The sequence below is a fragment of the Haliotis asinina genome, chromosome 1 (assembly GCF_037392515.1).
Source record: "Haliotis asinina isolate JCU_RB_2024 chromosome 1, JCU_Hal_asi_v2, whole genome shotgun sequence".
In the NCBI taxonomy this organism is placed as follows: domain Eukaryota; kingdom Metazoa; phylum Mollusca; class Gastropoda; order Lepetellida; family Haliotidae; genus Haliotis; species Haliotis asinina.
This window is the reverse complement of record NC_090280.1, coordinates 43,893,706-43,909,268: the sequence shown is the minus strand read 5'-3', so window position 1 is coordinate 43,909,268 and position 15,563 is coordinate 43,893,706. Positions and strand designations below refer to the sequence as shown.

The following is a 15,563-nucleotide window of genomic DNA, read 5'->3' as shown; positions in this document are numbered from 1 at the left end:
GAGGGAAAACTGACAAGTCAACGCTACACTAACATATTAAATAATTTTCTCCTTCCATGTGTTTTATGGAAATGACTGGATTTTGCAGCAAGATAATGATCCTAAACACACCGCAAAACATGCCAAGCAGTGGTTTCAGGAGAAAAATGTGACTGCATTACCATTTCCTGCATATAGTCCTGACTTAAATCCCATTGAGAACATTTGGGGGATGATGAAGGAATGTGTGAATCAAAAGGGGTTGACAAAAATTGAAGACATGAAGAGAGAAGTGGTCCGATACTGGGACAGCATAACTCACGAGACACTAACCTCTCTGATAGGAAATATGCCTACCCGTCTTAGACTGTGCCGTGAAGCTCAAGGAGATTTGATACAATATTAAATTGTTACCTACACAACATGAAAAGGTCAGTTCACTTTTACAATACATTCAATTTTATCTGATTTGTTCTCGTTTAATAATATGAAATGCTTTAGCTATTCTCAATAATTTTGAACCATACTGTAATTGCTAAATTTATGTTTTAATTGATAATATTCTTGTTTATATTGTAATTCATTCGTTTCTGATTTTTAAAATGTAGTTAATGATAGGTCGACTTTGGGCCTAACAAACTGCCAAGGAGGAGAAGAAAGATGTTGGGAAGGAGCTATATTATCCAGCTCCATGCGGGCAGCAGAAATAAGTTGTTTTATTCTTAAACCAAGAGGCGGAACAAGAGAAGATTTCTGATTGTATAAATCCTCATACAGAGGATTGAAAACAGATTTATGTGCAGGGTGTGACTCATTGTAATATAGTTTTGTTATGTACTGTAAAGATAATTTTATACGGCACTGCTCAAGGCATGGTTCATCAGCCTCGACGTATAGGCTGTCAACAGGTGTAGTTCGACAAGAACCAAGACAAAGTCTTAAACCTTGGTGATGGACAGATTCTAAAAGTTTTAGGGTGCTTTTGCATGCTCCATCGTATACAATAGAGCCATAATCAAGTATAGATCGTTCCCATGACCTGTATAAATGAAGGAGGGTAGATTGATCCCCTCCCCACTTAGAATTGGAAACAACCTTCAGCAAATCTAGTGCCTTCAGGCATTTAACTTTAAGAGGTTTAGTGTGTGGTAAGAAGGTTAAATGGGAATCGAAAATTAAACCCAAGAATTTTGCCTCCTTTACAACTTTGATTGGAGTGCCATTTAAAGATCGTTCAGGGTCCTTATGCGGCTTATATTTTCTACAAAAGTGTATACAATTTGGTTTTGTTTGAGAAATGTTACAGTCGTTTTCAAGACACCATTTATTTATTTATGTATTTTATTTAAACACAACTATAATTGTCGTTCAGTGGTGCGCATATTTGTACCACGACAAGAAATATTAAAATATTCCACAAAAAGTGATCCGTCAATGGAATCGTTTAAAACCTTGAACAAACTGTTGATCTTAATACTAAACAGAGTAACAGCCAAAATGCTGCCTTGTGGGACACCCTAATCGTGAGTATAATGGTCAGACAGGGTTGAACCCACTCGGAATTGCCTGTCATTTAAAAAGTTGGAAAATTGAGGCAGACAGCCGCGTAATCCAAATTCATGTAAATGTTTTAAAATCCCATGTTTCCATGTCATATCGTATGCTTTTTGTAGATCAAAAAAGATTATGGTATTCTTAACAAAATATTCTAAACGCACTAAATGATCGATGGTACTTCTGTTTTTACGGAAACCACATTGTATATCTGTTATAAGGTTATTAGTCTCCAAGTACCAAACAAAAAGATTATTTATCATGTGTTCCATGGTTTTGCAAACACAGCTTGTTAGTGAAACTGGCCTATACTTCACGGGATCAGTATGATCACGTCCAGGTTTAGGGATGGGCACAATTATGGTATCTCTCCACGAGGAAGGAAATTGATCATATAGTGCCTGAAGATCAGACTGTTTAAGGGAGGTCGACAGTGGAACATGCAAAGAACATAATGGGAAAACAACATTTAATGTCATTCAAATGGCAACAGTCTGGCGAGGGGTGTTGAGAGAAACGGGACTCTGGATGATGCCCTGCCTCACTAAAAGAGAAGAACCTCCAGTACCTTTATTCCCTGGAGGGGAAAAGCTATGGTATGAATCATAATGTCTGAGGTCAAAGTTATCTGTCCTTTTGAGGAACGTTTCTTGCAAACAAAGTGCTCTTGGTTTAAGATCTCGTGTTAAAAATGAAGATCACTGAAATTGTTCCAAAGTCCTCTACAATTCCATTGTATTATATTGGAAAAGCCACTCATGGCGACTTAACTGGAGATCGTGAGCAGTTACATTGTCCCCTATTTTGCATGGGCAGCGATGGATTGACTTCCATAGCTAGAGGTTCAAAGACATTATCAACCTCCAGAGGGGATGTTGAGGTAGACGGGTCCTGAATATGTTTAAGGGACGTTTCGTTCGTTTGCAGTTAGAGTTCTATTTGTTTTCCCTTCAGTTATACAGCCTGAAGCAATGACAGGGACAGGAACAGAGTCTGTCTGTGAAGCCGATGAAGTGTTGGTATCTCCAGAATCGATTGGGTACAGTAGTTTTTGATCGTTATACAGGAGGCTGACGTTCCAAACGTCAACAAAAGGATGGTCCAACATAGATATATACGAGATAGATAGTAGTATCAACTGGTACTAATCGTAGTCGGTCCAACCCATTCCAGACTTGTTCTGTGTTCGCAAGGTCCAGGGAAACAGCCAGCTGTGACAGACAAACATAATGTAGTACATTCGCTGGTGTTTCAGATAAAGGTACATGATACCAAGCAGATACCAAGCAAATGAACCGTCTTGTAGCTGTGGCACCCGTGGCGAGCCACCTCCTCGTGGTGGGTACTGGGTAACGCTAAGAGCTCGCCAACTCCCCGTGTGGACCCGGGTCAGCAAGGTCCATAGCACCCCATTGCTGGTCGCGAGGAGCGACCGAATTGGGCAACCTGTTTGCCGTGGGTTACGTCCCGTGTCGGTGGAGGAAGGGATCCTGGTGGTTGAGGGCAATCGGGGCCTGGAACCGTGTTCCTGTTGCCTAACACACCGCTTTGCCCCTGACTTCACCTAGACGGGTGGTAGAACTGGCCCTGCCCTGAGCATGGACATGTTCATGTTGACAATATATATTCCTTACAATGTATTTTGACACTGAATATTGAGGGTATTCTATTGTAAATAATAATTCCCTAGAGTCCTATGCCATGGGCCAATCTGGTGATACTGACCCCTGAATTCTATGTTTCTTGAGAAATGTGTCATGGGCCGAACCAGCCTGGCATATGTTCTTTTAGATATCATGGCTATTCATGTCTATAATTACTGGAGTATCATACCTCTTTAGCCCTTGTGTTACAGGCTGGCTTCCACTGTAACGTCGTCCTTGTTGACACTCGATGGCGGGTGGGGAGCTGTGAAGCATTTTACCAAAAAGCAAGACAACAATATAATACAAACAAATACCTACCTGTTTACATTTCACTGCCCGACCATTCCAAAGTCTATTAAAGCTGGTTACTTCAACATTGCAGTGGACGTATACGTGCCTAATCCACTCAGATGTTACAAATGTCATGTCAAAAGTCTTGTCATGCAAAGAGTTCTGTTTGCTACCGTTGCGGTGGCACTCATGAAAGTACTGAATGTACGAAGGAAAACGGTTAGTTTCTGTTTCATCTCTGACCTCATTTATTACTTACTCAGCTGTTTCCTCTTCTCCTCTACCTGTTGTGAAACCTTCCAGAGTTTCTACTCAATGCCAAACGTCGATCAGTTGGGTGAACGATGATCAGATCATTCTGGAACAAGTTTCTTCTGAAGCGGACCCATTAGTAACTGAAACACAAACAGATGTCCAACTGACACACCACTCAGAATCAGACAATGTTACAAGAGAAACTCCCTTTCAATTGTCGAAGACAGAAAAGAAACAAATCAGAAGAAAGACTGTGGGCCTTACAAAACTTGGAAGTGCATTCTTCTCCCTCAGCCCCTGCTTCGGTTCAAAACCAATTTGAACCTTTGGACATGGAGGTCAGCCCTACCCATGGGAGTAAGCGATCATCTCGTTCACCAGTTAAACCACCATGAACGGTTATCAACCAGTAATCCAGTGGAACTGCAGAGGACAATTTCAGTGATTTGCAATTGTTATCACAAAATCTGAAACCCTCGGCATTTTGCTTACAGGAAACATATTTAAAAAGTACAGATCAGCTGAAAATCAGACAATATGATTCGTATCATTTTCTTCACCTACGAGGGCTAAGGCCACCGAGGGTACTTCAATATTGGTAAAACAAGGCATAATTCGCAGTCCTGTTTCTCTCAAAATACCTCTTCAAGCTGTGGCTGTTCGTATCCCTATGCACTATGTCATCACATTGTGCTCTCTTTACATTCCTCCATCTTATTCTCTTCAGCAAAATCATCACGATGGAATTTTACAAAGGCAAACTGCTCTTTATACGAATGACTATGTCAAGAAAAACTTCTACCTGAACTTTTTAATGGTGTTCCTGATCCTATAAAATGGTTTTCCGATGCACTAACCATTACAGCTGATGAGTGTATTCCGAAGTCCTCTGTGGTTCCCCACAGCTGTAAACCATGGTTCAACAACGACTGCAAACAAACTAGGGAGGCAAGGAAAAAGGCGGAGAATTATTTCCGTCGTCATCCTATGGTCCATAATTTCAACAAATTTAAAATCTTAAATGCTAAAGCGCGGCGTACCTTTAAACAACATAAACGCCAGTCTTGGCAAAATTATGTATCTAGAATCAATTCACGTACGCCAATATATAAGGTATGGAACATGATCCAGAAAATCAAAGGTAAGGGCTCTAAATCTAGCATTCACCATCTTAAAGACGATGACAAATTATTGACTGATAAATCGGATATTGCTAACAAACTTGGTGAAAACATTCTTCCTCCTCAAATTATGTACCCAAATTTCAAAAATATCAAAGACAACAGGAAAAGAAAACTATTAATTTCAATTCGGATAATGGGGAAGACTACAACGAATTATTTTCTGTTCATGAGCTCCATGCTGCCCTTGGGCAAGCTCATGATACTGCTACAGGTTCTGATAACATCCATTATCGGCTCCTGAAACACTTACCGCAGCCATGTTTGGAAACTCTTCTATTCATATTTGATGAAATCTGGACATCTAGACACTTTCCACCATCATGGCGTGAAGCAATTGTTGTTCCCATACCAAAACCGGGTCGGGATCATGCTAGCCCTTCGAATTACAGACCTATATCCTTAACAAGCTGCGTTTGCAAAACCATGGTCAATAACAGACTAACATGGTACTTGGAATCTAATAATTTAATATCTAACATTCAATGTGGATTTCGGGAAAATCGCAGTACCATTGACCATTTAGTTCGATTAGAGTCATTTGTGAAAAATGCAATTATCAATAATCAACATGCACTGTTTATCTTTTTTGACCGTGAAAAGGCATACGACTCTGCATGGAAATATGACATTTTAAAACAGCCTGCAAAAGCAACCTGAAAATACTTGACTCAATTCACCATCAAGGTCTGAGACTGTGTCTTGGATCTTTCCGTACTACTCCTGTTGCCAGTCTTTATGTAGAGGCTTATGAACCATCTATAAACCAGCGCCGCATAAAATTATCATTACAATATGTCACAAAACCCTATTCCAGTAAGTCTAACCCTGCATATAACTGTGTCTTTGGTCCTCTTTGTGGGGATTTGTACTACAAGAAATCTTCTCTTGTCCCGCCTCTAGGGCACAGAATTAAACCATTTATTTCTTCTGTCGGCATCGAGCTGGAAAGTATATCTCCTTCCCGTCTACTTTCTTCTCCTCCTTGGAAGTTGGTTAGGCCACAAGTTGACCTAACATTAAAAAATCAGAAACTAATGCATTAAAATATAAACAAGAATATAATCAATTAAAACATAAATATGGCACTTATAGATCCTTATTTACATATGGGTCCAAGGATGGTGGAGCAGTGGCTTGTGCCACTGTCATTGGATCCAGAACAATATCTTGTAGATTAGCGGCCAACAGCTCTATTTTCCCACCTGAAGCTAACGCCATATTAACGGCTCTTCAATATATTCAAAGACATCCTAAACAATAAACAATACACAATCTTTTTAGACTCTCTTTCTTTTCTTCACTCTATTAAAAACTTATCATGTAAACATCCACTTTTAATAGAAATTATTGAATAGTATAATGATCTTGCCACTGGCCAGTACGATATCGTCTTTTGTTGGTTACCCAGTCACGTAGGTATTTCCGGTAACACAATGGCTGGTCCTGCTGCGAAGACAGCTCTCAACAAATCTGTGACACCACTTCTTATTCCATATTCAGATCATAAAGCTACCATTAGATCTTTTATCCGTGATCTGATGCAAAAGAAGTGGGACACCCAAGTGGGTATCAATAAACTACAAGAAATAAAACCCTACATTGGTTATACCTACTTGGGTTGTCAGTCCAGATTTGAAGAGGTAATCATGCGACGATGTCGTATTGGCCATACAAGATATACACATGCATACCTGTTGAAAGGTGAGGATCCTCCATTTCGTATCCCTTGTGATGAGAGAGTCATAGTCAAGCATATCTTGCTTGACTGTGTTGAATTCTCCATCACAAGGGATAAATACTTCAATGTAAAACCGTTAAGGATCTTTTTACCACTGTTAGTGCTCATTTAATTATTGGGTTTTTAAAAGAAATTGATTTCATGATTGAATTTTGATTAATGTGTTGTAGATAGATGTATTGTAATGACTGGTAGTATGAATTACCAACTGGTATTGTTAGTGGCTGTATCATCAAAGTGGGTTAAAGTATCGTAAAATTATTGTCCCCCTGAGAGGGTACGTAAGTCCCAAAACTTTTCTCAGTTTAATTTTTGCTTACCCGATTTTAAACGTAGTATATTTGTTCTTTTAAAAACCTGGCTAAACTTTAGCACAATCGCCAGTGGCTGAAAGGATGGTGTAAATCCAGCTTGGGCCCATGCAGGTAGCAAAGTCCCCATGGACCCTGATATGGTGATCTTCCTTCAGTTGTTGGCGGTCTATAGCCTGTTTTTTATGTTGTATCGTCAATAAATTTAATTACTAGTTTTACATGTCTGTCTGTGATAGTCTAGTTGTTTTACTGTCCTTCGTTGACACATTTTTTAACATTCTCTATTATGTATATTATTATTGGGTCTCGTCACGACATGGCTGCAATATTGCCGATGTGACGTTAAACATTAACTCACTCACTCACTCACTCACTCTTGTAGCTGTTTGGACATTGTCGATTGATTTGTGTAAACTCATAACTGTTTTTCATTGAATATTATACCAATGATTTTGAGTAATATCGATGTCTCATATTTTACAGTCCAAAGGACATAGCTCTGTCACTGATTGGTCTGCTGGAGGATGATGACTGTAACGGCACCATACTTCACACGCATCCCAAAGGACAGACTCGCAGAGTAAAGATAGAGGTGACTGATGAATGAACTTTAGGAGTCGCTCTCAAAGACACTGCCAATCAGTTGGTCAATATAGATGTTCTGACTTCGACTTGCGTGAAATTCGTTAAAGCAAAAGGTTAATGCTTTCTTTCGTGACTTTAAAGTTATGCTCTGAATACATATAACATCAGGCCAATCACATATTCTACAACAGGCTTCATTTATAAGATATTCTAAATGTCTATTTATCTTTGATTTCATTTGTACATTCATGATGTAGAGCAATTATTAACCAATTGTTCTCACTGTTCCACCTGTGTGCTGATTTTGCATGAACCTTTAAACAATAAAAATCAAATATTTCGAGCAACTCGTTCTGTAAACCACTACCTTTCCAAGAGATGTTTCAAAAAGACTTCTGAAGCTAAATGACTGGATTGTTTGCTCCAAACTGGATTATTAACAGTCTTCAAGCGGTTGGCAATACAGTTCTTCAAGTTTTGAAACGTCAAACACAAAAACAATGGATTCTTTCATCAGTAATTTTTAATATTCTCGAATGAGGATACAACCTGATGGACTGTGATACTTCAAGTTACTCCACTGGCTGTCGTTAGTATCCCAGGAGCTGACATTTCTTGCGACTAGGTCCTTGAGATTAACAACAGCTGTAACGAATTCTTAGGGACCCTAGGTTTTAGTCCGTTGTAGCCTTAAAGGCATTTCGAGTAAAATTTGCATTCAAATGTATGTCAGCCCTTTGTATCAACTGGTTGGCAATATGCGTGTTCGTTGTAAGCGTGTAGCTATATACGTGGCATTTAAATGATAAAGGCTATGAAGGTCTGTGATAATGATGGAATCAGGAATACTGGAGTACGTATTAATGTAACTGAGTAATGTATCACTGACAGCGCTGATGATTTTGTGTCGTGTCGTATTCAGATGCTGAATTTAGAGTGAACATTTTGACATATCCTAGGCGTGAAATACTATAAAGAATTGGAATTATTTAATATTGAACAACATATTTACACAAAGTAAATGAACAATGATAACTCTGTATCATGTAATCTGTGACAGAAAAAAGACCCCCACAGTTATCAGCCAATCGGAAAACACAAAACTGTTGGCAGTCGGGCATAACTATCATGAAACTATGGAGAACATAAACATGGCTAGTTAGTTAAATAGTTTCATTGTAAAACACTTTGGATTTGTTTATGTAAAGAGCATGACCTTGAACGACGTTGTGACCTTGTGTCTAGCCGACAGCATCACACCTCCATCACAAGATGGACAAATTCAACTCATGATTTAACATTGGGTAATATTGTTGCCTCATATATTACGTCCCAAATGAAATAGCTGTTTCTGTGATTGGTCTGCTGGAGGACGATAACAGTAACGGCACTATAATCCACACGCGTTCCAAACAACGTTTACAGAAATGTAGAATGAAAATAGAGGCGACTGATGAATCAGCTTAAGGTGACCAAGAAGTTGATCACCTTAGGGCTTCTGAAATCGATTGCCGTGAAATTCTGTTTTATCTTTCTTAATGAAAAAAATATGTTGAAGCAGTATCACATACCTTTTTCTTCAAGGCATCGGGTGTGCTCCCTGATATCAAAGTATTCGCAGAGTGACGTGCTTACAATCTGGATTACATGTTGTCTTTTGTGTTACTTTGGTTACTTATTAAGGCAAATGCATAACTCTGTACAGTACAGACGGAATATACCACACTGATGCTGATGCTGACATACGTGTGTACGTGTTCTAGTAACTGGGTATATCCTCTCTTTCGGGGGCATATTGGTAGCAGTTGCCTACCGCACCTATAGGTTGTTATATTTTCTTTAGGGTTGGGACGGGTGGGTGGTGGGTTGGATCCGGGTACCGGTCTCAACATCCGTGCTGGCACCCGTGGCGAGCCACCTCCTCGTGGTGGGTGCTGGGTAACGCCAAGAGCTCGCCAACACCCCCGTAGTGGACCCGGGGGGATATTTGGTCCACCAACCCGTTTGCCGTGGGTTGCGTCCCGTGTCGGTGGAGGACGGGATCCTGGTGGTTGAGGACACTGGGGCTTTTAACTGCGTTCCATTGCCCAACACACCACTTTGGCCCTTACTTCACCTAGACGGGTGATAGAATCGGCCCGTTTCTATCAATCGGCTGGTCACGCCAAGCCCTGTGTTATAACTCTGTAGTGTTGCACAAAAATTTGAGAATTGTATGTTTATATTTTCTAGCCTTGGCGAATTTCGAAATAGAATTTGAAAACGTTACTGTTTATTATTGCCTAGAGTCGTATCCCAGAAGGCGGTGGCTCATGGGCCAATCTGGTGGAATCATTAATCTCTTAATTTTTCTGCTGGAGTATATCATCCGAGTATCCTTGGTGCTGCAAGCCGGAGACCCGCTTGTTTTTAGCATTGTCCTTGTGATACTCCGTGGTGGGTGGGGAGCTCGGATGATGAACTATTCAACCATAACCATGGCTTCTCAAACCCCCATTACAAAGAAAAAACGTCCACTTGACAATGATCCAGATGATAACGACCAAAGACTGTCCACTTCCATTGATTACTGGCCACGTTTTGTCGTGATTGAGACTCAAGATAACAGCAGACTGAAGTTGAACCCTTTTGCGATACAGAAAGGCATACAAGGAATTGCTGGTGACGTCAAAAATATCAGACGTTTGCGTTCAGGTGCGTTGCTCGTTGAATGCAACAGAAGACAACAAACTACTAACCTGATGTCTACCACCACATTCGTCGGCATTCCAGTATCAGTATCTCCACATAGGACACTTAACACAAGCAAAGGAATCATCAGGGATAGAGATGGATTATTTGCCGACATGTCTGAATTTGATATTGTTTCAGAAATGAAAGATCAAGGGGTCACGTACGTTAAGCGTTTTACAACACGTAAAAACCAGGAGACCATTCAGACTAATACCTACCTCTTTTCATTTTCCTCTCCAACAGCTCCCAGATCTGTAAAGGCAGGCTATTGTCACATCAATGTAGACACCTATATACCCAATCCATTAAGGTGTTTTAAATGCCAGAAGTTTGGTCATGGTGTTAGTACTTGCACATTGTCTGTTGTGTGTGCTCACTGTGGTGAGAAGACACACACAACAGAAGATTGTGACAGTGACTTTAAAAAATGCACCAACTGCTCAGGTGACCATTCTTCATTTTCTAAACAGTGTCCAATTTGGAAAGAACAAATGGAGATAAATAAAATCAAATTTACACAAAATATATCTTTCTCTGAGGCCAAAAAACTGGTAAAAAGATCTGATCTTCCAGAAAGTTATGCTACAATAGCAAAAACATCATCGGGTTCTAGTTCTAAAACAACATCAACCACAGGCTGCCAAACTACCTTGACTTGGGTCAATTGTGATTCTCCACAGCCTTTGTGCACTGCTATATCATCACAGACTGAGGAATCACTTCCTAGTACCTCAAAGTCGTCTTCTGATCACAAATCATCAGCATCTCAGTCACATTCAAAGTCTCAATCAACAGCTGATAGTCGACAAACGGTGAAAAGTAAACCGAAGCCAAAGCCTGATGCTTCAAAACAACAAAGTGGCAGAGCTCCCAAGGGGTCACAAAATAAAGTTCAATTGTTTAATAAATACGGGTCTCTTGAAGACATGGACGTTTCTGAAAACGTCCATTCTAGGGCACATAGCTTGTCGCCCTCCAAAAGAGTGCGGGGTAGATCCCCAATAAATCCCCCCAAAAGATAGTTTATTCCAACAATATTCTACAGTGGAACTGCAGAGGATTAAGGACTAATGTACATGAATTACAGCTATTAGTCCAAGATTTTACACCTTCAGCGATATGTCTCCAAGAGACATATTTAAAACAAACAGATATATTTGATCTTCGTCATTTTAATGCATATCATTGTTTTTCGCCTCCGGGTGATAGAGCCACTGGGGGATCTTCCATTCTAATCAAACACAACATTATCCAGAGCCCCGTTTCGCTAAATACTAATCTTCAGGCCGTTGCAGTACGACTAACTTTGCACGTTGCTTTTACATTATGCTCACTCTATATCTCTCCGTCTTTGACGTTTGCCAAAACTGATCTTCAAGCTCTGTATGACCAACTCCCGAAGCCCTGTGTTATAATGGGAGATCTGAATGGACACAACCCACTCTGGGGTAGTGTAACTACTAACGCTAAAGGCAAATTGTTGGAGGACTTTTGTTCTGACAATGATTTATGTATTTATAATGATGGTTCCAGCACATATTTACACCCTGGTACAGGGACTTATTCTGCTCTCGACTTGTCATTGACAAATTCCGAACTATTAAATGAATTCGAATGGTCCGTTCACGATGACCTCTGTGGAAGTGACCATTTTCCTACTATATTAAAAGCTGTAACTCCATCTGATGTTCCTCCATCATCAAGACGGAATTTTAAAAAGGCTAACTGGGCTTTATATGAAACACTGTGTGCTGAAAAACTTACACCTGAACGTTTTATTGACGTTCCTGATGCTATTAAATCTTTTTCTGATCAACTGAATTCCATAGCTGATGAGTGTATACCAAATTCCTCTGTAGTTCCACACATAAGAAAACCATGGTTCAACGATGAATGCAAACAAGCTAGGAAGGCAAGGAAAAAGGCAGAACATTATTTCCGTCGCCATCCTATGGTACATAATTTAAATAAATTTAAAATTTTAAATGCTAAAGCACGGCGTACTTTTAAACATAACAAACGCCAAACTTGGCAAAATTATGTGTCCAAAATAAATTCTCGGACACCCATGTCCAAGGTATGGAACATGGTCCAGAAAATCAAAGGTAAAGGTACTAAATCTACTGTCCATCATCTTAAAGATGGAGATCAATTGCTTACTGATAAATCAGATATTGCAAATAAACTAGGTGAAACCCTTGCTAAACACTCTTCCTCTTCCAATTATGTACCAAAATTCCAGCAATATCAAAAACAAGAAGAAAAGAAAACTATTAATTTCAATTCGGATAATGGGGAAGATTATAACGAAACTTTTTCTATTCATGAACTCCATACTGCTCTTGATCAGGCTCATGACACTGCTACTGGAGCTGATAACATACATTATCAACTCCTGAAGCACTTACCAGAATCCTGCATAGAAACTCTCCTGAATATTTTTGATGATATTTGGACATCGGGTAACTTTCCTCCGTCATGGCGTGACGCCATAGTAGTACCAATACCTAAACCTGGACGTGATCATACGGATCCATCCAATTATCGTCCGATTTCATTAACAAGCTGTGTTTGCAAGACCATGGAACGCATGATAAATAATCGACTTGTTTGGTACTTGGAAACTAATAACCTTATCACAGATATACAATGTGGTTTCCGGAAAAACAGAAGTACTGTCGATCACTTAGTGCGTTTAGAATCATTTGTAAAAAACGCACTGATTAACAAACAACACGCTGTGTCTATCTTTTTTGATCTTGAAAAAGCATATGACACTACTTGGAAATATGGCATTTTACGAGATTTACATGACTTTGGCTTGCGAGGTCGTTTACCTCAATTTATAGCCAACTTTTTAAATGATAGACAGTTTCAAGTTCGAGTGGGTTCTACCCTGTCTGACCATTACAATCAGGATCAGGGTGTTCCACAAGGCAGTATTCTGTCTGTCACTCTTTTTAGCATCAAGATCAACAGTTTATCAAAAGTTTTAAACGATTCAATTGATGGATCACTTTTCGTGGATGATTTTAATATTTCCTGTCGTGGTAAAAATATGCATACAATTGAACGGCAACTGCAGCTATGTTTAAACAAAATAAATAAATGGTGTCTTGAAAACGGCTTTAAATTTTCTAAATCCAAGACGAATTGTATACATTTTTGTAGACAATATAAGCCTCATAAGGACCCAGAATTATCTTTAAATGGCACCCCTATCAAAGTTGTAAAGGAGGCCAAGTTCTTGGGTTTAATTTTCGACTCTCATTTAACATTCTTACCACACATTAAATCCCTTAAAGCTAAATGCCTGAAGGCACTAGATTTGCTAAAAGTTGTTTCAAATTCAAAGTGGGGCGGGGATCAAGCTACCCTCCTTCACTTATACAGATCACTCATCCGCTCAAAACTTGATTATGGCTCCATCGTTTATGGTGGAGCATGTAAAAGCAACCTGAAACTTCTTGATTCTATCCACCACCAAGGTCTCAGACTTTGTCTTGGGTCCTTCAGAACCTCACCTGTTGACAGTCTCTATGTTGAGACTGATGAATCTTCTCTTACACAACGCCGTATAAAATTGTCTTTACAATATATCACAAAACTATGCTCTAACAAATCCAACCCTGCCTATAACTGTGTCTTCAATCCTCTTTATGAGGATCTGTATAGCAAAAAGACTTCACTTGTTCCACCTCTTGGGCTCAGAATAAAGCCGTTTATTGCTGCTGCTGGTATTGAGCTGGACAACGTAGCTCCTTTCCGTCTTCTTTCCTCTCCCCCTTGGCAGTTGGTCAGGCCACAGGTTGACCTAACTTTAACATCATTTAAAAAATCAGAAACGAATGAATTACAATATAAACAAGAATATAATCAATTGAAACATACATATAACAATTACAAATCCTTATTTACAGATGGGTCCAAGGACGGTGGCGCAGTTGCTTGTGCCACTGTCATTGGATCCAGAACAATATCTTCTAGATTACCAGATTGCAGCTCTATTTTTACAGCAGAAGCTAACGCCATATTAACAGCTCTTAAATATATTCAAAGACACCCTAAACGTAAACAGTATATAATATATTGCGACTCTCTTTCTTGCCTTCAGGCTATTAAAAATCTTTCTTGTAAACATCCACTTTTAATTGAAATTATTGAATTGTATAATACTCTTGCTACTGGCCAATACGACATCGTCTTCTGTTGGTTACCCAGCCATGTAGGCATTTCTGGGAATGTGATGGCCGATCTTGCTGCCAAGGCAGCACTCAACAAATCTGTGACACCACTTCTTATTCCATACTCAGATTATAAAGCCACAATAAGATCTTTTATCCGTGAACTGATGCAGAAGAAGTGGGACACACAAGTAGGTATCAATAAATTACATGCAATAAAACCTTTTATCGGTTATACTTACTTGGGTTGTCAGTCCAGATTTGAGGAGGTCATTATGCGACGATGTCGCATTGGCCATACGAGGTATACTCACGAATATCTATTAAAAGGTGAAGATCCTCCGTTTTGTATCCCTTGTGATGAAAGAATCACAGTCAAGCATGTCCTGCTTGACTGTATTGAATATTCCATCACAAGGGATAAATTTTTTAACTCACGAACCTTGAAAGATCTTTTTAATAATGTTAACTCTCATTTAATTATTGCATTTTTAAAAGACTTAGATTTGCTAAATGAATTGTAAATAGATAAATATTTTATTCTTGGAATTTTGAATTAGTAACTTAGAGTGTTAGTGGCCGTATCCTCGAGGGGGGTTAAAGCACTGTAAAATTATTGTCCTCCTGAGAGGGTACGTAAGTCCCAAAACATTTAAAGTACATCAAAATATTCCACTGTTTCTAATCGTAGAATACGTGTCCTTTTAATTTATGGCTAGATTTTCTGAATTGCTAACGGCTGAAGGGATGATGTAAATCCATCTAGGGTCCATGCAGGAAGCAAATGTACTGTAAGTCCCCATGGTCCCTAGCATGGTGATCTACCTTCTGTCGTTGGTGATATATAGCCCGTATTTTATATTGTGTTGTCCTAATAGTGATCTTAGTTTTAACTTTCAAGACTAGTTTTAAATTATAACTGTGATATTCTAGTTGTTTTACTGTCCTTTGCTGACAGGCTTATTTATGAAATATATATCATCCATTTCAGTGTTACATGTTCTCGTCACGATATGGCTGAAATATTGCCGATGTGACGTTAAATATTAACTCACTCACTCACTCACTCAACATCCGTGCCTGATTTAAATGTAGAATTG

General features: G+C 39.3%; 1 protein-coding gene across 1 annotated transcript in view; it reads left to right on the top strand.

The window, feature by feature from the left end:
• LOC137291784 (15-hydroxyprostaglandin dehydrogenase [NAD(+)]-like) overlaps positions 1-7,889 on the top strand; it is a 32,277-nt gene extending 24,388 nt beyond the window's left edge. The window contains exon 7 of the mRNA XM_067823313.1: positions 7,445-7,889. Coding sequence (XP_067679414.1) covers positions 7,445-7,568 — 124 coding nt within the window. The 3' untranslated portion in view covers positions 7,569-7,889. The remainder of the gene's footprint in view (positions 1-7,444) is intronic.
• The last annotated feature ends 7,674 nt before the right edge of the window (positions 7,890-15,563 follow it).